This window comes from Mustelus asterias, chromosome 1 (assembly GCF_964213995.1).
Source record: "Mustelus asterias chromosome 1, sMusAst1.hap1.1, whole genome shotgun sequence".
NCBI classification, from domain to species: domain Eukaryota; kingdom Metazoa; phylum Chordata; class Chondrichthyes; order Carcharhiniformes; family Triakidae; genus Mustelus; species Mustelus asterias.
In genome coordinates, this window is record NC_135801.1 from 112,903,564 (window position 1) to 112,928,465 (window position 24,902).

General features: G+C 41.5%; 1 protein-coding gene across 18 annotated transcripts in view; it reads right to left on the minus strand.

The window, feature by feature from the left end:
• Window positions 1-24,902, minus strand: part of fryl (furry homolog, like) — a 444,177-nt gene that overhangs the window by 21,952 nt on the left and 397,323 nt on the right. For all 18 annotated transcript variants that reach the window (XM_078217183.1, XM_078217182.1, XM_078217179.1 and 15 more), the window contains one exon: window positions 8,991-9,059. In XM_078217183.1, coding sequence (XP_078073309.1) covers window positions 8,991-9,059 — 69 coding nt within the window. The remainder of the gene's footprint in view (window positions 1-8,990; window positions 9,060-24,902) is intronic.

Consider the following 24,902-nt stretch of genomic DNA (forward strand, 5'->3'; position numbering starts at 1 on the left):
TGTTGAGCAGTTTTTATTATTCTACCTTCTTTATGTTTTGTTTCTACACTCTCTCCCAGGCTGCAGCTGTTTTAAGTCTCGTGTTCTGTGCCTAAAGTTGAAGTTATGAGCCGGTTTGTGTCTCTGTTGCTCCTCATGCTTCTCGTGATCATTTGAGATAATGTTAAATTGTAGTTTCTGTTGCAGAGCTGGAATTTGAGTTCTTAGTCACCTTCCTATTAAGAATTCCCGTTTTGTCATGGTGAGGTTCCGTAACTAGGAAGGTTTAAGTTGATATCTTCATTCTTTTTCATCCGTTCTTTGATTGTTAGAACCCCCTTTTCAGCTTCTCAATTTGCAGATTTGAGGATTTTCAATTTGAGGATATCTAGGTGAGCCAGTTTATTCCTTTGCAAAGTTATAGAATAATTTGTTAGCAAACTGTGGTTTATGGTCTGAGACTACAATGTCTGGGATGCTTTGTGCCGCAAAGATTCTCTTCAGTGATTGATGACTGCCTCCACCTTGATGTTGTGCCATCTGTTCACTTCAAGCCATCTGGAAGAGTAATCAGTGATGATGATTTGCCTTTAAACACAAATTAATCCATTCCAGGTGCTCTCATGGCCTCGATGGTAAAGTGGAAAGTGACAGTGGTTTGCTATGATGTTAGCTATTTACTGCACACACAAGGCAATTCAAGATTGGTTCTTCTATAGAATGATGAATGCCTGCCCACCAGACTGATTGCTGGACTCTTGCTCAACATGTTGCAATCCCCAAGTGACCCTGAAGAAGTTTTTGAAGAATCTCAAATTGAAGTGTTTTAGGGACGACTAGTCTTTAATTAAAAACTGAGAAACCAAAGATTATGGGATGCTTTCTCTGTTCAAAATACTGCTGTAGTACTGGGTTGTAAGGAGTATAATTAGGCCATCCTTTCTTGCAGTATTCCATTATTTGGATACATTTGTCAACCTGCTTGTTTAATCTCCTGTAGTCTCTTTTCGGTAATGTTGTTTGGTAATGAGTGAAGTATGCACTTCCACTTGATTAAATTCTAATCTTCCATGTTGGTTTCTTCCTCTGGTATTCTTGATAGTGCATCTACTATCATCTAGTACTTCCCTTGAACATACCCAGTCAATTAATCATACCTTATTAGTCTTGGTCTAAAATGTTGAATTCTAAGTGGCAAATTTGCAATCACTTTTAGGTTAAGAAGAATGATCAAAGGCTTGTGTTCGGTTTCAATTTTAAACTGCAATCCCATCATGTAATCGGAGAACTTCTCACACACCCATGTTGCTGCTAAAGCTTTGTTCTGAATTAATGCACACCTTTTCTCAGTGTCTGAGAGCGATCTCTTAAGGCGTAATAAACTGGTCTTCTTTTACTATCTTTTTGAACTTGAAACAATACTGCATCCAGACCAGTAGATGATGCATCTGCTGCTATGATGGTTGTCATGATGTGGAGATGCCGGCGTTGGACTGGGGTAAGCACAGTAAGAAGTGGAAAGTGACGTCCACTCCATCTGACGAAGGGGCAGCGCTCCGAAAGCTTATGGTATTTGCTACCAAATAAACCTGTTGGACTTTAACCTGGTGTTGTGAGACTTCTTACTGTGCTATGATGGTTAGCAGTTCTGGATCCATGTGCGTTTGAAGTTCAGGTGAAATTAGAGGATTTTTGACTTTGTTAAAAGCATTTTGCTGGTCTACATTCCAGCACCACTGTTGACCTGGTTTCAGCAGCTGTCACAACAGGTCATTAATTTCTGCCAAATTTGGCAGAACTTCCTGACTTGGTTGACTATCTCAAGGATTCTTTGCAGAGCTGTAACATTGAGTTGTGTGAACTTTCTAATCACCTTGGCTTTCTGTGGTTTGGACAATGTGCCCAAGGAATTTAATCATTGACTTTGCAAATTCACATTTCTCATTCAATGTCAAACCTGTTTGCTATAGACTTTGAGGACTACTCTCACTCTGTGGTTCTGTTCTTCCCTCAGAAACATGTATGAGTATGTCGTCAGTATTGCATATTACTCCTTCAATGCCTTCTAGGGTTTGAGACATAATTCTCTGGAATATTTCTGGTGCAGGAGCAATTCCAAATGGTGATCTATTAATGCAATAATGACCTAATTGCATTATGAAAGTGGTCAGCAGTCTGGATTCTTTCTCCTGAGGCAACTGCCAAAAAACTCTCCTTGCATCTAATTTAGTGAAAAGGGTACTAATTTCTAACTTGCTGGGTGATTTTCATAGTAACTTCATTGCAGTGTTAATGTAAGCCTACTTGTGACACTAATAAATAAACGTTAACTACTTTAAAATTTGGCAAGTTTTTCATCCACTCACTGATGCCATCAGGTGGATCTCGTAGAATCATAGAATCCCTACAGTGCAGAAGGCGGCCATTCAGCCCATCGAGTCTGCACTGACAACAGTCCCACTCAGGCCCTATCCCCATAACCCCATGCATTTACCCTAGCTAATCCCGATGACAAGGGACAATTTAGCATGGCCAATCCACCTAACCTGCACATCTTTGGACTGTGGGAAGAAACCGGAGCACACGGGGAAACCCATGTAGACATGGGGAGAATGTGCAAACTCCACAGAGACAGTGACCCAAGCCGGGAATCGAACCCGGGTCCCTGGCACTGTGAGGTAGCAGTGCTAACCACTGTGCCACCCCAACTCATGTTCCACTGATTTGTTTACAGTCAGTTCCACACAAATTCTAAGTGAGCCTTTGGGATTGTGACCATTCCAGAACACCACTTTGTTGGTATGGTTACTAGAGAGATAACCCCCTGCTATCCAATACGATCTATGGAGATCCATCAAAGATGCCAAAAGGCAGTACCAGACCAAGCTAGAGTCCCAGGCTAGCCACATGGACTCCCACCGACTGTGGCAAGGTCTGCAAGACATAACAGGCTACAAGATGAAGGCATGTAGAATCTTCAGCACCAATGCACCCCTTCCCAATTAACTCAATGCATTTTATGCCCATTTTGAGCAAGAGGTCAGCGAGAGCATGCCTTCAGCCCTGGAAACTGTGGCCGAACCAGTATCCATCACAGACGACAGATCCACCTTCTCAAAAGTCAACCCACGGAAAGTGATTGGCCCAGATGGGGTACCCAGATGAGCGCTCAGATCCTGCATGGATCAGCTGGTGGGGGTATTCTCAGTCATCCTTAACTTCTCTTTACATCAATCTGAGATCCCTATCTGCTTCAAGAAGATGACCATCATCCCTGTACCAAAGAAAATCCAGGCAGCGTGCCGTAATGACTGTCGCCTGGTGGTTCTGACATCCATCATTATAAAGTGCTTTGAAAGGTTAGTCATGCCACAAATCAATTCCAGCCTTCCAGCTTGCCTGGATCCACTACAGTTTGCCTATTGCCACAACAGGTCCACAATAGACACCCTCACCCAAGCCCTACATTCAACCCTGGAACACCAGGATAACGAAAGACACTTATGTCAGACACCTATTTATTGACTCCAACTCAGCCTTCAACACCATTATTCCCACAAAACTCATCTCCAAACTCCGTGGCCTGGGGTTTGGTTCCTCCCTCTGTGACTGGATCCTAGACTTCCTAACTCACAGACTGCAATCAGTAAGGATAGGCCTCCTCCATGATCATCCTCAACACCGGTGCCCCACAAGGCTGTGCCCTCAGCCCCTTACTATATTCATTATACATCTATGACTGTGTGGCCAAATTCACCTCCAACTCTATTTTCAAGTTTGCTGATGACACCACCATAGTGGGATCTCAAACAATGATGAGACAGAGTACAGGAAAGAGATAGAGAATCTGCTGAACTGGTGCGACAATAGTCTCCCTCTCAATGTCAGCAAATGGAAGGAGATGATCATCGACTTCAGGAAGCGTAGCGGAGGACATGCCCCTGTCTACATCAACAGGGCTAAAGTGGAAATGGATGAGAGCTTCATACTTTTAGGTGTCTAGGTCACCAACAACCTGTCCTGGTCCCTCCACTCCGATGCTATAGCTAAGAAAGTTCACCAATGCCTCTACTTTCTCAGGAGGCTAAGGAAATTTGGCACATCCACCACGTCAATAGTTAAGAAAGCCCACCAACGACTCTACTTTCTCAGAAGACTAAAGAAATTTGACATGTCTGCTATGTCTCTCACCAACTTTTACAGATGTACCATACAAAGCATTTTTTATGGTTGTATCACAGCTTGGTATGGCTCCTGCTCTGTCCAAGACTGCAAGAAACCACAAAGGGTCGTAAAAAAAGCCCAGTCCATCATGCAAACCAGCCTTCCATCCATGGGCTCTGTCTACGCTTCCCGCTGCCTCGGAAAAGCAGCCAGCATAACCAAGGACGGCATGCACCCCGGACATACTCTCTTCCACCTTTTACCATCGAGAAAAAGATACAAAAGTCTGTGGTCACGTACCAACCAACTCAAGATCAGCTTCTTTCCTGCTGCCCTCAGACTTTTGAATGGACCTACTTCGCACTAAGTTGATCTTTCTCTACATCCTAGTTATGACTGTAACACTACATTCTGCACCCTCTCCTCTACGTAAGTTATGCTTTGTCTGTATAGCGCGCAAAAAACAATACTTTTCACTGCATACTAATACATGTGACAATAATAAATCAAGTTAAAGTCACAGACCTAAAATGTAAACATTTATCTCTCTGCAGTGGAGTATTTTTCTATTCTGCCAGAGGATTGGGAAAGTTTTAAAAACCAACAATAGATGACCAAAGAAAAATAAAGAGGGAAAAGACCAAAGTGAATACAGACCACTTAGCAAATGAGACTGGAGAAATAATAATAGGGAACCAGGAAATGGCAGAGAAGTTAAACAAATACTTTGTGTCAATCTTCACAGTAGAAGTATCATAGAATCCTTAGTGGAGAAGGCAGCCATTTGGCCCATCGTATCTGCACTGACTCTCCGACAGTCCATCTGACCCAGGCCCATCGCCCACCCTATCCCCACGCATTTACCCCGCTAATCCTCCTAACCTATACATCTTGGGACACTAAGGGACAATTTAGCATGGCCACCTAATGTCCCAACAGCACATCTTTGAACACGAATAACATTCCAAAAATACTAAATAATGAAGGGGCAAAAGGGGAGAGGAAACAAATACAATAACTATCACTGGAGAAAATATACTACGGCAACTAATGGGGTCATAGGCCAAGTCCCTTGGACCTGATGAGTTGCATCCAGGATATTAAAGGAAGTAGCTACAGAGATACTGGATGCAATGGTAGTAATCTTCCAAGAATCCTTAAATTCTGGAAAAGTACCAAGGGATTGGAAAACTGCCAATGTAAAACGGGGAGAACGTACAGATTCTACACAGACAGTGACCCAAGCCGGGACTTGAACCCGGGTCCCTGGTGCTGTGAGACAACAGTACTAACCACTGTGCGGCAGCCCTGTACTCATTGGAGTTTAGAAGAATGAGAAATGACCTTATTGAGACAAAAAGGATTCTCAGGGGGCATAATCTCAGAGTAAGAGTTGCTCATTTAAGTCAGAGATGAGGAGGAATTTCTTCTTTCAGATGGTAGTTAATCTGTGGAATTCTTTACCACAGAGAGCTGTAGAGGCTGGGTCTTTAAGTATGTTCAAGGCTGAGATAGACAGATTTTTAATCAATAAGGGAATCAAGGGTAATGGGGATAATGTGGGAAAGTGGAGTTCAGGATTATATCAGATCAGCCATGATCTCATTGAATGGCGCAGCAGACTCGATGGGCCAAATGGCCTAAGTCTAATGGTTTCATATATCAAAGGAAACTTATACAGCTTGAAAGATGGATTCTGAATATGTAAACATACAATCAAATTATCTAAAAATGAACACACTTAGATAAACCTGATAATTAAATTATGAATTACAACAGTTTCTAATTGAAAATATACTTAACTACAACTTTATGAAATTCAAGTACTACTTACTTTTAAATAGTTCCCTCATTTGATACAAAATGCTTTACTATTCATGTTATTTATAAAAAGAGACTTTTCACTACATCTTGCCAGTTTTTGCACAGCTTTATTGAAACCTTGCAAACTCAAATGCTGGTTAAACAGCAAGGGCAGAGGTAGCCCCAAATTAAAAGTGGCTTAGATATTGGATTACAAATAATCAGCTTAGACAAGAGTATAAAATTCTAAACTGGTTCGAGATTTCAGTCCAATGTATGTACTAGGTAAAATATCAATGAACTTTGAGGTGGTATTCAATAAGGTATCTCGCAACAGACCTGTAACAAAGTAAAGAATGTAGAAGCATAGATAGAAAACTGGTTTACAGACAGAACCAAAGAGTTAGGATCAATGGATTTTGAAATGGAGAAAGCTTAAAAGTGACACACCTCATAGGTCAGTGCTAGGTCCACTTTTCCTCTCGGTATTAATAGATGATTTAAGCTTGCATACAAGACACAATCTTGAAGATTGTTGACACCAAGAAAGGAAAATATGGGCATGTTATAAGAATGCCAGTAAAGTAGCAGATGCAATTTAATGTGGATAAGCAATGGGTGTGTACGGTCAATGACAGGACACTGCATGGATAAATGGAGAGATCTAGAGATTAGTCATAATTCCCTGAAAATGTCAGGGCAGCCATGAAAAAGACTGATAAAATTCTGGATATTAAAAATCAAGTAATAATATAGTTATATAAAATAACGATTTCGCCACAAAGAGTACTGTTCAGTTTTGGGTACTTCACTGTAGAAAGATAATTAAAATCCATGAAAGTATACAGTGCAAATTTATTAGGAGGGTGCCAGGGATGGGAAACAAATAATTATGAGGATAACTTGAAATACTGGGACTATTTTCACTGGAGCAGAAAAAGGGAAAGAAGATTTGGAAGAAGTTTTTAAAATTATGAAGACAAAGAGTGTGAATAAAAAAAAGTTACTTCCTTCGGTTGCAGACTGAATGACGAAAGGACATTATTTCCAAAATTTCTAAAATAAGCAAGAGAGATGGGAGAAATTTCTTGTTGCAGATGCAATATTTTGCCAAAGGAAGTGGTTCAGGCAGAGACCAATACTCCTATTAAAGGAAAATTGGATGAGAAGGTGGCACGAAATGACAGGAAAAATATAAAGTACTGAGATTAGTTTTGATTTGCCTTAACACAGAGTTGGTAAGGATATGATGTGTTGAATGGCTTTTCTGTTCTGCAAATTTCCGTTTTTCTGCTGTAAATGCCAATGTTGAAAATGATGATAGTTAAGTATCAACACAAAACTTCTACAACTCGCTTACTTATTTCATTCAGAACTTTTCAGAGGAGACATATCTCAGATGGTATATAAGATGTATATAAGTACCAAATGGACCGTAAAGATTTTCAAAATGTACTGTCAAAGTTGCTGTTGGAAGAAATGGTGGTATTTACATATAGCATATTGATTGGATATGTAGAAGCTTGATTTTCGGCACCTACACCATGTGAGCGTACAGTTCAATTTTCAAACTTGGTTAGTAGATTTCCCATGTGGCCAAGAAATAGAGGATTTTAAGTACAGAGATTCTCTAAATGACTAATTAACAATTAAAATTTGCCACAGCAATGCCATGAAAAAAAAGCAGTGGCTGAGTCTTTAGTGAATTGCTGTGAATCAACCTGGTTGTCCAAACATTGACCACCCCATTGGCTCAGCGAAAGCCTGTTATTTCCATCAATTTATGTCAAGTAGCTGACAACCCTTCAACTTCAGAATGTCAATTGGCACATTTTGGCAAGGATAAAGGCATTGCATTCCACCCCCACAACACATCCTCCCATTCAGCTCCATTCATAATAGCCTGACCCCAGCACTGCAATCAGAATGTTTTGTGGCTGTTCCTGCAGAAGCCATCTTCAAAATCTTCCCAAGAAGGCCATTGCAGAACTTCAGACTGGGTATGTTTTGGATGCTTGTGGGGAATGTCAAATAGTAGAAATGAAGCTCACCTGATATGAGAAACATTACACTTTTATATTCAAAATATCAGGACACGTTTTGCAAATACCTGTTAGCACCAAAATATCTTTCAATTTCAGGTAAATCATATCTATTTGTATGGATCGATTCTGTATTCATGGGCCAGATAGGCATGCCAATGCAGGCACACGGCATGATTTATTGTTCATGAAAATTCATGTCCTCTGTGTGAATGTCACTAGCTGCTGAAACTGTGGAATCAGTAACGGATAGCATTGTTTACGTCTTAATGTTGAGCTGGTCATTTCTTCATTTACAATATTACAGAACGATAGAAAGTGAAACAGAGCAATTGAATTAATGTTTTACTAATTATTTGGGTGACAGACTAAACAGACCAGTTAGAATATTCACTGGATGAAACTACCAACTGACCATTGATTTTTGCTTATTTCTGTAACATAATGACCGGTAGTTCCGATGGAATGACTTTTGTTTGATCAACATGAGTGCAAAACCATGTTTACCCACGCATATGAATATGGAACAAGTTACATGGACATCAAACAATTTGAAAACAGGAAACCACAAATACCGTAAAAATACGATTTAATTCAAAATGGTGTAGAGTAATATTCACAAATAAATAACGAAACCACTTGCGGGGATTCAAACCTCACTTTTATTTACATGGTTTCCTAAGGGTTGGTCAAGATTTATTTTCCTGTGCTCTCCATCATTAATAATGAAAATGGTCAAGGCTTTTGAGTTATTAGAGAAAGTCTGTTGCAATTAGCCGCATTTGTAAAAATTATGTTCAATAGGAATAATCTTTTAGCATTATCATAAAATTGCTGAAATGGAAAATTATGTTTTAAAATTGTGTATATTAATGCTCCTTCTTCCAATTTCTCCTGAGGTTTGTTCTGTATCCTAGTATACAAGGGAAGTAGAAAAATGGATAAGGTGGGTGGGGGTGAGGCAGAATATTGGGGAGAGAATAGAAAAATTAGGTCACTCACCTGTGCATCTCTATTTGTTGTTTGGAGACCATCCCCTGCGCCAAATGTTCTTTTACAGTTTTCCAACCACTGCAATAGAAAATGTTCAGTCATATTAGTAAATAAACAACTTAACAGGCACAAAAACTATGATATCCTCATATATGCAGTTATTCATTCATAAATCAAGGGTGACCACCCCCAGTGCCCAAAACCAGAACACTATTTAAATAGCAGGTTCATCAACTCCAATCACCTGCAAAGTTACAGCACTTACCTGTTGTCTAACAATGGCAGAGCTTAGCATCTGAATGTAAAAGACAAGGCTGAAGCACCTATCTTCAGCCATAAGTGCCAAGTGATTCATCTTGGTCTTCTAAGATCCCCAACAACTCAGATGCCAGATTTCAGCCAATTCAAGTCACTCTATGTCATTATGAAGAAACAGCTGAGCCCACTGAATACAGCAGAGACTACGGGTCCTAACAAAATACTGATTTTTGTTTGTTCCATAACTAGCTATGTCTTTAACCAAGCTGTTATGGTACAGCTACAAGACTGGCATCTACCTGGCCAAGCAGAAAATTGCCCAAGTAGGTTCTTCCCACTAAAAACAGGACAAATCTATCCAGCCAGCAATGCTATCAAGTGGCCCTTACTTACCAAAAACCTGCTCAACAATGCTCAGTTTGGATTATGTTGGGGCCACTCAAATCTCAACCTTATTACAGCATGTGTCCAAAAGTGGACAAAAGAACTGAATTCCCGAGGTGAGGTCAAAGTCACTGGCCTTAACACCAAAGCTGTATCTGACCAAGTATGACATCAAGCAGCCCTAACAAAATTGAAGTCACCAGGAATCCAGGAGGAGAGGCATAGGGGGGATACACCTTTGCACAGGCTGAAGTCATACCTAGCTCAAAGGATGATGGTGGTGGTTATTGAAGGATAATCATCTCAGCCTCAGTACATCAGTGCAGGAGTGCCTTGGGGCAGTGTCCTCGGCTCAACTATCTTCAGTTGTTTCATCAATGACCCTCTCTCCATCATAAGATTAGAAGTGGGGATGTTCGCTGATGATTGGACAGTTGCAACTCTTTCGATAAGAAGCAGTCGATGCTCGCATGCAGCAGGACCTGGGCAATATTCTTATACTGGTATGTGGCAAATAATACTCTCACCGCACAAGGGACAGGGTAAAAACTATTTACAACAAAGAGAGAATGTTATATCTCTCTTGACATTCAACAGCATTACCATTGCTGAATTTCCCACCATCAACATGCTGGTGGAGGTTAACGAGAAACTTATCAGCCACACAAATTACCCAAAGCCTTTCTGCCATTTACAAGACATAAGTCAGAAATGTGAAATACTCTCCACTTACCTGGATGAATGCCACTGAATCTCTTTCTAGCAGCCTAATGGTCAAGATGTATTCTGTTTATTCCACTAAGCAAGCTCAATAGATGTTCAGCTTCTTATGTTGTTGGAGCTGCATTTATGCAGGTAAGTGGAGAGTATTTCACCAATTTCAAGCTGATGTCATAGGGAAGGAAAAATAAATATCTAGATTCCCATCCCGGCTAACTTTTTACTTTGGGTACCATTTTCTTTCTCCCCAGTCAATTTCCTTGTTATGCTGTCATGGTATAGACATGACAAGTGTGAGGTGATGCATTTTGGCAGAAGGGATAGGGTGAGGCAATGTAGACTTAATGGTGCAATTCTAAAGAGTACGCAGGATCGCTGACCTGGGGGTGCATGTATATAGATCAGTGAAGGCAGCAGGACATAGAGTGGTTAGCAAAGGATATGGGATATAGAGCTTCACAAATAGATGGGTCGAGTACAAAAGCAGGGAAGTTACACTGGACCCTTACAACACTTTGGTTAGGCCACAACTGGAGTATTGTGCCCAGGAAGAATGTGAGCATCCTCGAGAGAGAGAGTGCAGAGGAAATTTCCCAGTATGGTTCCAGGGATGGTAGATTTTAGCTACAGAGTTAGGCTGGAGAAGGTGGGGTTGTTCTTCTTGGAGGAAATGAGGTTGAGGAGGTATTTGGTGTTCAAGATTATGACAGGTTTGGATAAAGTAGACAAGGAAAAACTGTTCCTGTTAGCTCATTGTACAAGGAAACAGATTTAAGGCCATAGAAATGATACAGCACAGAAGGGGCTATTTGGCCCATCTTGTCCACGTTGATCCAGAGACACTCAAGTGCCCTTTCTAATCCCATATTCCTGCACATAGCCCATAACCTGGCAGCTTACAGCACTTAAACTGCAGATTCAGGGACTTTTTAAAAGAGAGTTTGGGGTCACTGCCTCCACCAGCAACTCAAGCAGCGAATTCCAAACACCTCTGCATAAAGAAGTTTTTCTCATGTCCCCTCGAACCCTTCTGCCACTTAGCTTGAATCTATGACCCCCTGGTTTTTTAACTCTCTGCTAAGGGTAACAGGTTCCTCCTGTCGACTCTTTCTCTATCCTTCACAATTTTGGATACCTCAATCATGTCACCCGTCAGTCTTCTTTGCTCTAAGGAAACCAACCAGAACCTCTCTAATCTATCCTCTTAGCTACAATTTTCCAGCCCCGGCAACATTCTAGTAAATATTTTCTGCACTCTTTCCAGAGAAATTACGTCCTTCCTGTAATGTAGTGACCAGAACTGCACACAATACTCCAGTTATGGCCTTATCAGTGTCTTATACAGAGGAGATGTTATTTCACAAGAGGGGTTTTGATAAAGGGTTGTCTGGACTCGAAACGTTAGCTCTTTTCTCTCTGTACAGATATTGCCAGACCTGCTGAGATTTTCCAGCATTTTCGTTTTCAGATTCCAGCATCCGCAGTAATTTGCTTTTATCCAGTGTCTTATACAGTTCCATCATTATATTCCTAGTTTTGTATTCTATACTTCTGCCAATGAATGAGAGCATTCCAGATGCCTTCTTTAGAACCTTATAAAACTTTACTGCTATCTTTAGGGACCTATGCACTTGCACACCATGATCTCTCACTTCATCTACCCCTCTCAGTATAATACCATTTATTGTGTATTCCCTTTTACTGTTTGACCTCCCTAACTCAATGGCCCAAAGGGCCTTTTCTGCACTGTATGACTCTAAATGCATTACCTCACACTTTTCAGAGTTGAACTCCATCTGCCACTTTCCTGGTCACTCCACCAATCCATCTATATCATTTTGGAGCTTACAGGCAACCTCTGCGCTATCCACTACATGGCCAACTTTTGTGTCATCTGCAAATTTCCCAATCGTGCCCCTCACATTCCATGTCCAAATCATTAATATATAAAACAAACAGCAGGTGTCCCAACACTGAGCCTTGAGGAACACCACTTGAAACAGCTTTCCATTCGCAAGGGCAGACATCGACCATTACCCTTTGTTTCCTGTTACTAAGTCAGCTTTGAATCCAATTCGCCACAATACCATGTCCCATGGGCTTTTGCTTTTTGTGGGACCTTGTCAGATGTCATACTAAAATCCATGTAGACAACATCCACTGCACTACCCTCATTGATCCTCCTTATCACTTCCTCAAAGAATTCAATCAAATTTGTAAGGTATGACCTTCCCTTAACAAAGCCATGCTAATTATCCCTGACTAGTTCATGCCTTTCTAAGACACATTTTATCTGCTCTTTGAGGATTAATTCTAACAATTTGCCCACCAGTGATGTAAGAATAACTAGCCTATAATTGTTTGGCCTTAGACAAGAGATGCAGGGAGAATGTGAAGGAGAACTTTTTTTTAATGCAGAATGATGCTGACCTGAAATACTCTGTCCATGAGGGTGGTAGAAGCAGAGCTGATCAGTGTTTTCAAAAATAACTTGAATGGGGAACTTGAAGGGAATAAACTTACAGGTCTTTGGGAAACAAGTAGGGCAATGGCACTGAGTAGATTGTTTCAAGAGTGCTAGCACAGACCTGATAGACTAAATGGTCTCCTTCTATGAATTAAATGACTGTGACGTTAGGCCATTCAGACACTTAAGTCTGGTCCACCATTCAATTAGATCAGGGCTGATCTGTACCCCAACTCCATTTTTCACCATTGATCTACATTCCTCGGTAGCCTTGAGACTAATAAAAATCTGTTTACTTCAGTTATGAAAATCTTAACTGATCCAGGATCCACAGTCTTTTGGAGCAGAGAATTCTCGATCATCATTACCATGAAAAAGTACTTCCTGACTTTATTTCCGATAACCTAGCTTAAATTTTAGGATTTATGTCCCCTTATTCTGGATTCCATCCCCTAGAGGATACTGCTTTTTTATATCCACGCGATCAAACCCTTTTATCACTTTAAACACTTTAAACCAAAGTGTCCATGTTCCCTTGGGACTGACAGATCTGGAGACTTACTTTCCATTTATGTTTCTAAATTTCTCATTTAACTCTTGAATATCTTTACCACAAACCTAACCATCCTTCAAATTTTCAAAATCCAAAATTGCTCCAAAAGTTTCAAATCCCTTATTTCTAGGTTGTGAGGAAATCTTGCTACAGGAAGTCCATCTGTGAACAATGACTCATTAAACTATAATCCACTTGGGCAGGTACAAATTTAAAAGGGCTGATATATTTTTAAAATACAAGTCCATAGAGCACTTAGAGATTTCTTGTTAACAATTATGGTCATTTTGTCCACGAGAAAACAATATTGTATATATAAGCACCACCACAGCTACAAAAATCATTGTAATTCTCGTGACAAACAAGGAAGCCAATTCTTCATTTAATCAATTTAAAAGGTATACCAGAATCTGTAAAGTAAATTTGATGGCATGTGCTAAAATTGATGGAATACTCCAGAGATTGCAGCATCCATTTCAATTAGTGAATGGATTTCAAGTTCCATTTGTAAATCTTATTATGCTTCCAATGTGACCTGATTTAATTATATTTATGAGACAGAGTTCACAACAGGACATGCTTGTGAAATGAAGCAGGTCCTTTTAACCCATCACCTACTAGTCATATATTTAAATAAAGGTTATAAAGGTTATATAAGCTTTATAAAAGTCATAAAGCTTAAGTATGCTAAATGTGTGCGTGTTAGGTGCAGCAGTGGTCGTGGTGGATGGAGTGAATTTTGAAGATGCTGTACAGGATGCCAATCAAATCGGTTGCTTTGTCCTTGACTGTGTCGAGTTTCTTGAATGTTGTTGAAGTTGCACTCTGCAACTGGGGAGTGTTGCATCATGTTCCTGACTTACATCTGGTAGATGGTGGACAGGTTTTGGGGAGTCAGGAGGTGAGATAGTTGCCGCAGAAATCCCAGCCTCTGACCTGTTCTTGTAGCTGCATATTTATATGACTGGTCCTGTTCAGTTTCTGGTAATGGTAACCCCAGGAAATTAATAATGGAGGATTCAGCAATGCTATTGAATGTCAAAGGGAGATAGTTGGAGATAGGCATTGTCTGGCATGTGTGGAACATGAATCTAACTTGCCAATTTTCAGACCTAGCATACATATATATATATCAGGAGAAAAGTTACTAAAATTAGCTTTTAAAATTCATGTCCAGAATCACCATTCTAAGTCTCTAACTTTTGAAAGAGACAGCAACCAAACATGAAAAATCGTAACAATGGAATCCTTCGAATGCGCAGGCTCTTTGGCACATTTCCCAATTGTGCAATCACTGTATAATGAAAATCCAACAAAAGCCCAAACTTTGCACAGATTTTTTACTATGAACATGTCAATTATAAAGTCAATGAAAACAAAGAAGAGGCTCTCAAGAACTCCTTACTCACCCATCCCGGTTAAAATGGAAGTGACTGTGCTTGCAGCAGGTTTCCCATTTTTCCTCTGCGGCAAGGGATGAGTGGGGTGAGGGCTTGAAAGTCTCCCCAATGCATTGGGGACAAAGAATGTGAATGCAGAGAAATTGCATAATGCATTAAGATGGAAGTCTTTAATGGTAAACAAATTTATTTTTCCCATTGGTGATTACTGAAGAGTCAATCAGATGTTCCAGAGGTCTTATCTACCAAACGCTCACATTTTAAAAGTTGCAAACTTAAATACAGCATTTAGAAGATGGATTAAAATTCAAATCAAGTCACAAAAGGAAAATTATTTATTGATTGAAGGTGAAAAGTAGCAAGCATAACATCTATCACTAAAAGAGGTGGCACAGGATGAGCCTTGAAATTACAGATGATTGAGCCTAACATCTGCTGTAGGTAATGTATTCAAAGGCATTCTGTAAGACAGAATCATGAAATACTGAGGTAGCGTGGTATGGGAAAGGATCAACATAAATTTACAGAAGGAATTCTTGTCTAATACATTTATTGGAATTTCTTGACAAATAATGTTGACAACAGAAACTCTGTGAATAAGTTGTGGCTTTCAATACCATACCACACAAGCAATTAGTTCAGAATGTAGAAAAACAAAAAATATGAGGCAAGCTTCTGAGGTTTCAGGAAAAAAAATAGTTATAAATAAAACTGCACTCATATGGCAAAGGTTTCAAATGAATCAGTGCTAAGGAATTGCTTTTTGTATATAAATTAAGAGCCAGGACATAAATCAATCTGCCTAAGCTTGCAGAGGCCACCAAATAGGGTGGTGTGTGTGCGTGTGTGTATTCCAACAATTAGGTAAAACAAGTACAAAAAGATCAGGTTGGTTTGGAAGGTAGTCTGATTGAGTGAAAAGTGGCATATAATGTAGACAAATGCAAGGTAATAAGATTTGGGAAGGAAGTTAATAGCATGAATATCAACTAAGTGGCTCATAACTGGACACAATAAAGGATAGAGTGGTCTCGGGCACTGGTGGATCTGAAATCAACAGGGCAGTCAGCAGCAGCAGAGAGCTTGTTGGATCATGGAATGTAAAGCCAAAGAAATAGAGCATAAATTTCAAGAGCTGACAAGAGTCTCAAGTACACAGTAACAACCACAGCTGGAGCGCTATGTGCAATTCTTTTCAGTGCACTAAAAAGGATACTCAGACACTGGAAGGGATGCAGAAAAGGGCAATTAAGCTTCCAGTATAAGAGGCTGGAGAGCCTAACATTGTTCACACAGAAAGGTCCTTAAAAGAATAGATAAATTAATCACCCATGGCTTGGAAAGAGGAAATGCATTGTCCGAGAGACCAGTGGTCTGCTTTGTTCAGTATTCCTCTTGCACATGTTGGACTGCTAAGATAATTTCAGTTGTAGATCTTCCAGTCCTGAAACCACACTGCAATTTAGGGCAACTATGTTCAACCAGAATTTGAAGTCTCACAAAGGGGAAAATAGGCAAATACCTTTTCCATAGTGGAATAGAAATGCCCCAATAGTTGTTGTAGTCACTGCAGTCATCCTGTGCTTGTACAGGGTCACAATCTTTGCATCACGCATAGATGAGCAGTTCCCCCTCCCTTCAGCACAGATGTATGTGCAGATATCACAAGAATGCTAGCTTCCCATGCCTGATGAATTCAGTCAGTATATGGAACTTTGACCATGGCAAGTAAGTCAATAACTTTGATAAGCTCCTCGACATCCAGCTCTGCCATGACAGATAGGCTTTCTATGGAGTCATGTTTCCTTCGTGACTGTATTCTCCCTAGAGTACAATGCAAGATAGTGTTCCATCCATCTCTCCAACAGTTTATTGTTGTTGATGATCTCACTATTTGTTGGAGCGGTTTTCTTTGCTAATGGACCTATTGCTCCATTGGTCCCTTCATATTTGCCTCTAGCATTTTGTATCAAAGGACATCTGGATATTCTGGCAAAGTTGTAACCAGTGGTCATTGGTGCACCACCAGCAGTCTGTTGGACTTTACTTTGAGCGGCTCTTAGTGCATTCAGAGTCTTCTCACTTGGACTTCTCTTGTAATTAATGACAATGGATTGGTTGGCTTCAATGACAGGTATTATTACAGTAACAATGGCCTCGAATCGGTCAGCAATTTTCTGCTCCTGTTTTCCATAGAGAGAGAGTGTGGTAGTGTAGTTGGGGAAAGGAGACAAAGCAGACCACTATCTTTACCTTCATCAATTTCACCATAACATTCAACATTTGAGCAGAGGGAGACGATTCAAGCTTCTGCGGAAAACTGGCTATCCACTCAGGTTGCTCAATGAGATCATCTCTTTCCATGACAACACAAGGTCAGCTATGACAAGGTAACATCAGAACTCTTTGAGATTTGCAGTGGAGCCAAACAGGGTTGTATTTTGGCATTGATACTTTCTGGCATATTCGTCACTTTGTTGCTGTCATATGCCTTTACGTAATCTACAGAGAATGTCCACTTACATATCGGAACTGATGGAAAGCCATTCAGCCTTGCTCATCTTAGATTCAAGACAAAAGGTGCGCCAAGTCCTGAGAGTTGCTCTAGATTGATGATGCTGCATCCATACTTAGGAACACAGTCAGCGGCAAATGAATAGACTGTCTCAGTGGCAATCTGTCACTTGATGCTGAAACCAACATGCACATTGCAAAAGCTGTAGCTGTTATATCTAAGCTGAGAAAGAAAGTATGGAACAACAGTGACCAGACCGTGAACACTAAAATGAAAAATCTACCAAACCTGCAGACTCAGTGCAAGCTTCTTCAGGGAAGAGAACCGGACAACATACAGTAGGCAGGAGAAAAGGTTGAAAAGTTTCCACCTTCACGGTCTCAGATTTATCCTCACCATCTCTTAGCAAGACAAGGTCATCAAGTCAGAGGTCCTGAAAGTGCACTAGTTACATCAGCATACACTCATTGCAAAGCCAACAATGTCTGTGCTGACTCCACTATGTTCATCTGACAAATGACAGCTGTATATCCAAAGACCTTCTGTACAGTAAACTGGCCACTGGGTCCATCCCTCTGCTACAAGCCCAGCTGCAAGTGAAATATGAAGATGGTGGACATTGATACTGACAACTGGAAGACAATTGCTCACAGCTGTGACTTACGGGAGCTGATTAAAAGGCATTGGAAGGGGTGAGCAGAAACGAAAAGCTCAGCTGACCCAGGAGAGGGCCCAGTTAAAATACAGGCCAATGATCATACACCTTCTCAGCTCAATATCTTCCTCTGCAGTAAATGCATCAAAGACATGCCCTAGTGGGGCTCTTGAGCTGCATCACGCGATGCTTAATGGAATTCATCACCATAGTGTGAACCATTGTCTTCTCAGATTGAAGGTTGCTAAAATGAAGGTGCCAGTGGAGGTCGGCAGTGTGGGAGAGAATTAGATTTTTGAGGGAGACTGAGGTGCATTTATCTGGCAATTGCCAAATTGACAGCAGTGCTTTTTGTAGCTCTCTAATTTTCTACACAACTTGCTCTCTAAAACCATAGATACCTTTTCTGTTCAAACTTGTCAGGTTCTCCTTTAAAGCACCACAGAAACTTCCTTTCATCATGTCTTGGCAGCTTGTTCATGATGACAATTACTTTGCAAAAAAATACTTCCTGGCAACTAATTTCCTGGCAAACACTTTGCATAATGATTTTATAGGAATGACCTCTAATTCTACCGTCCCTGTACATTTCAAATAATGCATCTGACAGGACTGTATTCAATCCTTTCATCAATTAAAAATATAATTCATGTGACCTCTAGACCCACCATTCTCTAAATCAAACATCTAATTTTTGGAATGACCCTCATTGCTGATAATTCTAAGATTTGATTTAATTTTGTTTGCACTCTCTTTAGAGCCTAGATATTCCTCAACATATGTGTGGTCCTAAACTGGACAAATTACTCCAAGTACAGATATACCTGAGCTTCATACATTCCAAATTATTGGGTTCCTTATTTTGTATTTAATGGTCCAACTACCATTTGTGTGGTTTTAACAGGAGATCAGCCAGTATCCCCAGGCTTTGTTCCTGATATATGTATTTAAATTGGTTTTCCTACATAAATGCTATGAATTCAGGCCTGCCCCAGATATATTCTCAGATACAGTGATGCCAGTAATTTCCTTATATAGTAAATGTTCAGACATCTTGTAAAAGCTTATTTTCACTGCCTTGTGGGCAGCACGGTGGCACAGTGGTTAGCACTGCTGCCTCACAGCACCAGGGACCCGGGTTCGATTCCCAGCTTGGGTCACTGTTTGTGTGGAGTTTGCACGTTCTCCCAGTGTCTGCGTGGGTTTCCTCCAGGTGCTCCAGTTTCCTCTCACAGTCTGAAAGACGTGCTGGTTAGGTGCATTGACCCGAAAAGGCGCCGGAGTGTGGCGACTAGGGGAATTTCACAGTAACTTCATTGCAGTGCTAATGTAAGCCTTACTTATGACTAATAAATAAACATTAAAACTTTAATTTTGTAATCCTTTGTGCAATAGCAGGTCACAGGAACATAATAATAAAAAACAGAAAGGGCTGGAAATATTTAGCAGGTGTGGTAGCATTTGGAGAGAAAAGCAGAGTTAATGTTTCGAATAGAATATGACTCTTCTTTGGAAATCTAAAATTAACACAATTAATTGTTAATTTTAGATTTCTAGCATCTGCAGTATTTTATTTTTATATTAGCATAACAATCCTTTAATCTTTCCAAAGGAGGACTGAAACCATAATAAGGGAGGTGAAGTTCATGTCAGACTGCTTTATTGTACAATATAAAACAAACACACAGAGAATATCTTGCAATTAAATTACCTACAAACCCACAAGTCACGATGGGACTATCTTGAGAAACTAATCTTTTGGTAAGAATGGGAGAGAGGGGAGAGGAAAGGAATTGAGACTGGAAGGAGATTGGATAAGGTGGGGGTGTGGGGAGAAATAGAAAAGTGAGGAGAGGAGCATGAAAAAGAGGCAGAGGGGTAAGTGAGCAGGAGAGGAGCAAGAAGAAAATGGGAGAGAGAAGAGAAAGAACAAGGGTAGGGAGATAAGGGGAGAGAGACTGGTGGGAAGAAAAAGGAGCATGAAAAGGGAGAGGGGAAGAAGAGAGAGGTGTAAGGCGAGCTGGAAAGAGACACACACAAACCCTCAAATAACTTTCCAAGGAATCAGTTTTGAAGTTCAGTTACAGTTGTAATGTAGGGAAAAGCAGCCACCAACTAAGATCACACAAATAATAGTAAGGTATTGGTCAGATAATCAGTTTTAGTTATGCTGGTAGAGAAATAATTAATTATGGGCTGGGATACCAAGAGAACTCTCATTCTCTTTTTTGATGGTGTCATGGCAACTTCTGTGACAACTCGAGAGGGTAGATAGGTCAGTTTAATGTCACACCCTTTAGAACTGCACTGAAACATCGGGCCCTATTTTACCATTGCCTCGCGCAAAACGTGGTAAAGACGGGTGAGAGGCCATTATCGCGATCCGCATCCGCGCAGACTGCCACTTTACCAAAACCCGGGAATGGCGGCGATTCGATTCGCGCCCAAAACAGGTGCAACGACGATTTAAATGCATTTGCATGTATTTAAATAGAATTAATGAACTGCCCGCCCAACTTTATCAGCATTTCCCCCTTTACCACCGTGTTTGCCAATCCGGAACTGCGCCGTAATGGACTTGCTAAATAAAAGTCTGAAACGGACGCTCCAGCTTCTGAAGGGCCCGTTCAGTGTTTCCAACGGCTCTCTGACTCAGATCAGTGGTGGTGGTGGTGGTGGTGGGGGGAGATGGATCTCTGGCGGTGGGGGGGGGGGCAGATGGATCTCTGGTTGGGGTGGAAGGCAGATGGATCTCTGGTGGGGGGGCAGGGGGGTCCGCTGCTACTCTGCGGGCAATTGGCGGGGAGGGGAGGGGGCAGGGGTGGCGATCGGTCTGGGTAGTGGGAGGGGGGGGGTGGATAAGGGGGACAGTGATGTGTGTGGGTAGTGGGGGGGTGGATAAGGGGGACAGTGATGTGTGTGGGGGCCATCGCTCCCAGTTTTCGCTCCCAGGCCGCTTTCCGCAGCCCGGGAGTGTTCTGACTCAGGCGCGCCTTTTCAAATTTTTTTCAAACTGCGCATGCGCAGTTCAGAGCTCCGATCGTTTTGGCTGCGCTAAGCTCCGCCCACAGCGCGAATGGGACTGGAGATGGCTGAGAGCGTATGGGGGCGCCTGAAAGCAGATTTCTAAGTCGGATCTGCATTATGCCCAGATTCGGCACTTAGAATGAAAATGGTAAAATCAGGCCCATCGTGTCAGGTTATGGAGTGGGATTTGAATCCTTCTGACTCAGGGCTGAAGAACAGAACCCCAAATGCGCTTCTGAATATGTGAACCATTGGATCACAATTAGGTATTCCATTTCCTTAAGAACTCTGGGGAAATGTTCTTACAACATAGAACACAGAACAGTACAGCACAGAACAGGCCCTTCGGCCTATGATGTTGTGCCGAGCTTTATCCGAAACCAAGATCAAGCTATCCCACTCCCTATCATCCTGGTGTGCTCCATGTGCCTATCCAATAACCGCTTAAATGTTCCTAAAGTGTCTGACTCCACTATCACTGCAGGCAGTCCATTCCACACCCCAACCACTCTCTGCGTAAAGAACCTACCTCTGATATCCTTCCTGTATCTCCCACCACGAACCCTATAGTTATGCCCCCTTGTAATAGCTCCATCCACCCGAGGAAATAGTCTTTGAACATTCACTCTATCTATCCCCTTCATCATTTTATAAACCTCTATTAAGTCTCCCCTCAGCCTCCTCCGCTCCAGAGAGAACAGCCCTAGCTCCGTCAACCTTTCCTCATAAGACCTACCCTCCAAACCAGGCAGCATCCTGGTAAATCTCCTCTGCACTCTTTCCAGCGCTTCCACATCCTTCTTATAGTGAGGTGACCAGAACTGCACACAATATTCCAAATGTGGTCTCACCAAGGTCCTGTACAGTTGCAGCATAACCCCACGGCTCTTAAACTCCAACCCCCTGTTAATAAAAGCTAACACACTATAGGCCTTCTTCACAGCTCTATCCACTTGAGTGGCAACCTTTAGAGATCTGTGGATATGAACCCCAAGATCTCTCTGTTCCTCCACAGTCTTCAGAACCCTACCTTTGACCCTGTAATCCACATTTAAATTAGTCCTACCAAAATGAATCACCTCACATTTATCAGGGTTAAACTCCATTTGCCATTTTTCAGCCCAGCTTTGCATCCTATCTATGTCTCTTTGCAGCCTACAACAGCCCTCCACCTCATCCACTACTCCACCAATCTTGGTGTCATCAGCAAATTTACTGATCCACCCTTCAGCCCCCTCCTCTAAGTCATTAATAAAAATCACAAAGAGCAGAGGACCAAGCACTGATCCCTGCGGCACTCCGCTAGCAACCTGCCTCCAATCCGAAAATTTTCCATCCACCACCACCCTCTGTCTTCGATCAGACAGCCAGTTACCTATCCAATCGGCCAACTTTCCCTCTATCCCACACCTCCTCACTTTCATCATAAGCCGACCATGGGGGACCTTATCAAACGCCTTACTAAAATCCATGTATATGACATCAACTGCCCTACCTTCATCAACACACTTAGTTACCTCCTCAAAAAATTCTATCAAATTTGTGAGGCACGACTTGCCCTTCACGAATCCATGCTGACTATCCCGGATTAATCCGCATCTTTCCAAATGGTCGTAAATCCCATCTCTAAGGACCTTTTCCATCAATTTACCAACCACCGAAGTAAGACTAACCGGCCTATAATTACCAGGGTCATTTCTATTCCCTTTCTTAAACAGAGGAACAACATTTGCCATTCTCCAGTCCTCTGGCACCATCCCCGTGGACAGCGAGGACCCAAAGATCAAAGCCAAAGGCTCTGCAATCTCATCCCTTGCCTCCCAAAGAATCCTAGGATACATTTCATCAGGCCCAGGGGACTTATCGACCTTCAGTTTATTCAAAACTGCCAGGACATCCTCCCTCCGAACATCTATTTCCTCCAGCCTATTAGCCTGTAACACCTTCTCTTCCTCAAAAACATGGCCCCTCTCCTTGGTGAACACTGAAGAAAAGTATTCATTCATCACCTCGCCTATCTCTACTGACTCCATACACAAGTTCCCACTACTGTCCTTGACCGGCCCTAACCTCACCCTGGTCATTCTTTTATTCCTCACATAAGAGTAAAAAGCCTTGGGGTTTTCCTTGATCCGACCCGCCAAGGACTTCTTGTGTCCCATCCTAGCTCTCCTAAGCCCCTTTTTCAGCTCATTCCTTGCTAACTTGTAACCCTCAATCGAGCCATCTGAACCTTGTTTCCTCATCCCTACATAAGCTTCCCTCTTCCTTTTCACAAGACATTCCACCTCTTTCGTGAACCATGGTTCCCTCACTCGGCCATTTCCTCCCTGCCTGACAGGGACATACCTATCAAGGACATCCAGTATTTGTTCCTTGAAAAAGTTCCACTTTTCATTAGTTCCTTTCTCTGACAGTTTCTGTTCCCAACTTATGCCCCCTAATTCTTGCCTAATCGCATCATAATTACCTCTCCCCCAATTGTAAACCTTGCCCTGCCGGACATTGAATGTCTTCATATTTAAGCCAAAACTGTCTAATATACAAACTAAAAAGTTATATTACAGTTACGATATACTCTAGTATCCTTAACCACACTAATAATAGCTAATGCATTTATGGTTACTTTTAACTTTTATATTATTCATTCCTGGGAAGAAAGCATCTCTGCCATCCTTAGTTTCCTCTGAGAAGGTGTGTAATTGAACCACTGCAGCCCATGTTGTGAAGGAACAGGGTGGAGAAACACGGTTCACAATCAATGCTGTTGTGGGGAGTTGGAGGATTTTGAGCCAGTGACAGTGAAAGGATGTTGATACATTTCTAAGTTAGGAAGATATGCGACTTGGAAGGGAATTTGCAGGTGTGCTGTTTCCATGCGCTTACTGAAATTGTTCTTCAAGAGGAGAGGTTCTTTAAGGGAGAAGTTGGGAGGTTGGAAGATGCTGTCAAAGGAAGCTTGCGAGTTGCTGGTGAGTCTCATGTGGATGGTGCACACTGCTGCAACAGTGCACCAGCGGTGAAGGGAATTAATATTTATGGCAGTAAATGGGGTGTCAATTAAGTAGGTTGCTTTGTTTAACATGATATTGACCTTTTAGAGTGTTAGTTCTTCGCTTATCAAGCAAGGCAAGTGGCAGGTATTTCATCACATTCCTGACTTTACCTTGCAAATCATGGAGAGGCTTTGGGGAGTCAAGAGATGAATTACATGCAACAGAATTACCAACCTCCAACCTATTTTTGACCTACAATTGAATTCCACATTAAGTTTGAAAGTGACATACTTAAACTCAAACAAGAAACTTAAACTTAAAAAGCCAATTACAAAGGTATGAGAGGAGAGTTGGCTAAGGCTGAATGGGTAAATAGACTAACAGATATGGTGGTAAATAAACTATGGGAAGCACTTAAAGAAACAATTTAATATGTTCAAAAAAAAAATTTCATTGAAAAACAAAAACTGAGCAAGAAAGATCCATGCGTGGTTTATTAGGATAATATTAGATTAAAGAAGGGACTTGTAATGTAAAAAAAATAGTACTAAGTCTGAGGATTCGGAGTGTTTTAGAAACCAGGAAAAATGAACAAACCGTCAGGATTTCAGAAGAAGGGAGAAGTGGAAAGTAACACTAAATTCATAGTATATTGGAGGAGCCAAAGTCTTTGCACTTGTTCAACAGGTTCAATGCTCTTGTAGCCTGTGTGGATGAGAGCAGAGGCTGCAAGATGAATGAGCAAAACTGATCAGCGCATCATGGCGCGGGGCCATTCAAGTGGGAGTGTAAAAGGGAAATTAGTTGTTCTGGGGACAATATAATTTGGGGGTTTAGATACTGCTCTCAGCAGCCTACAGCACTCATGCTGTAACTGCAGTAAGCTTGCGCAAGCCAGTGGAAGAGAGACAGCAGCGCGAGTGAGATTCAGCCAAAGTGAGGGTAT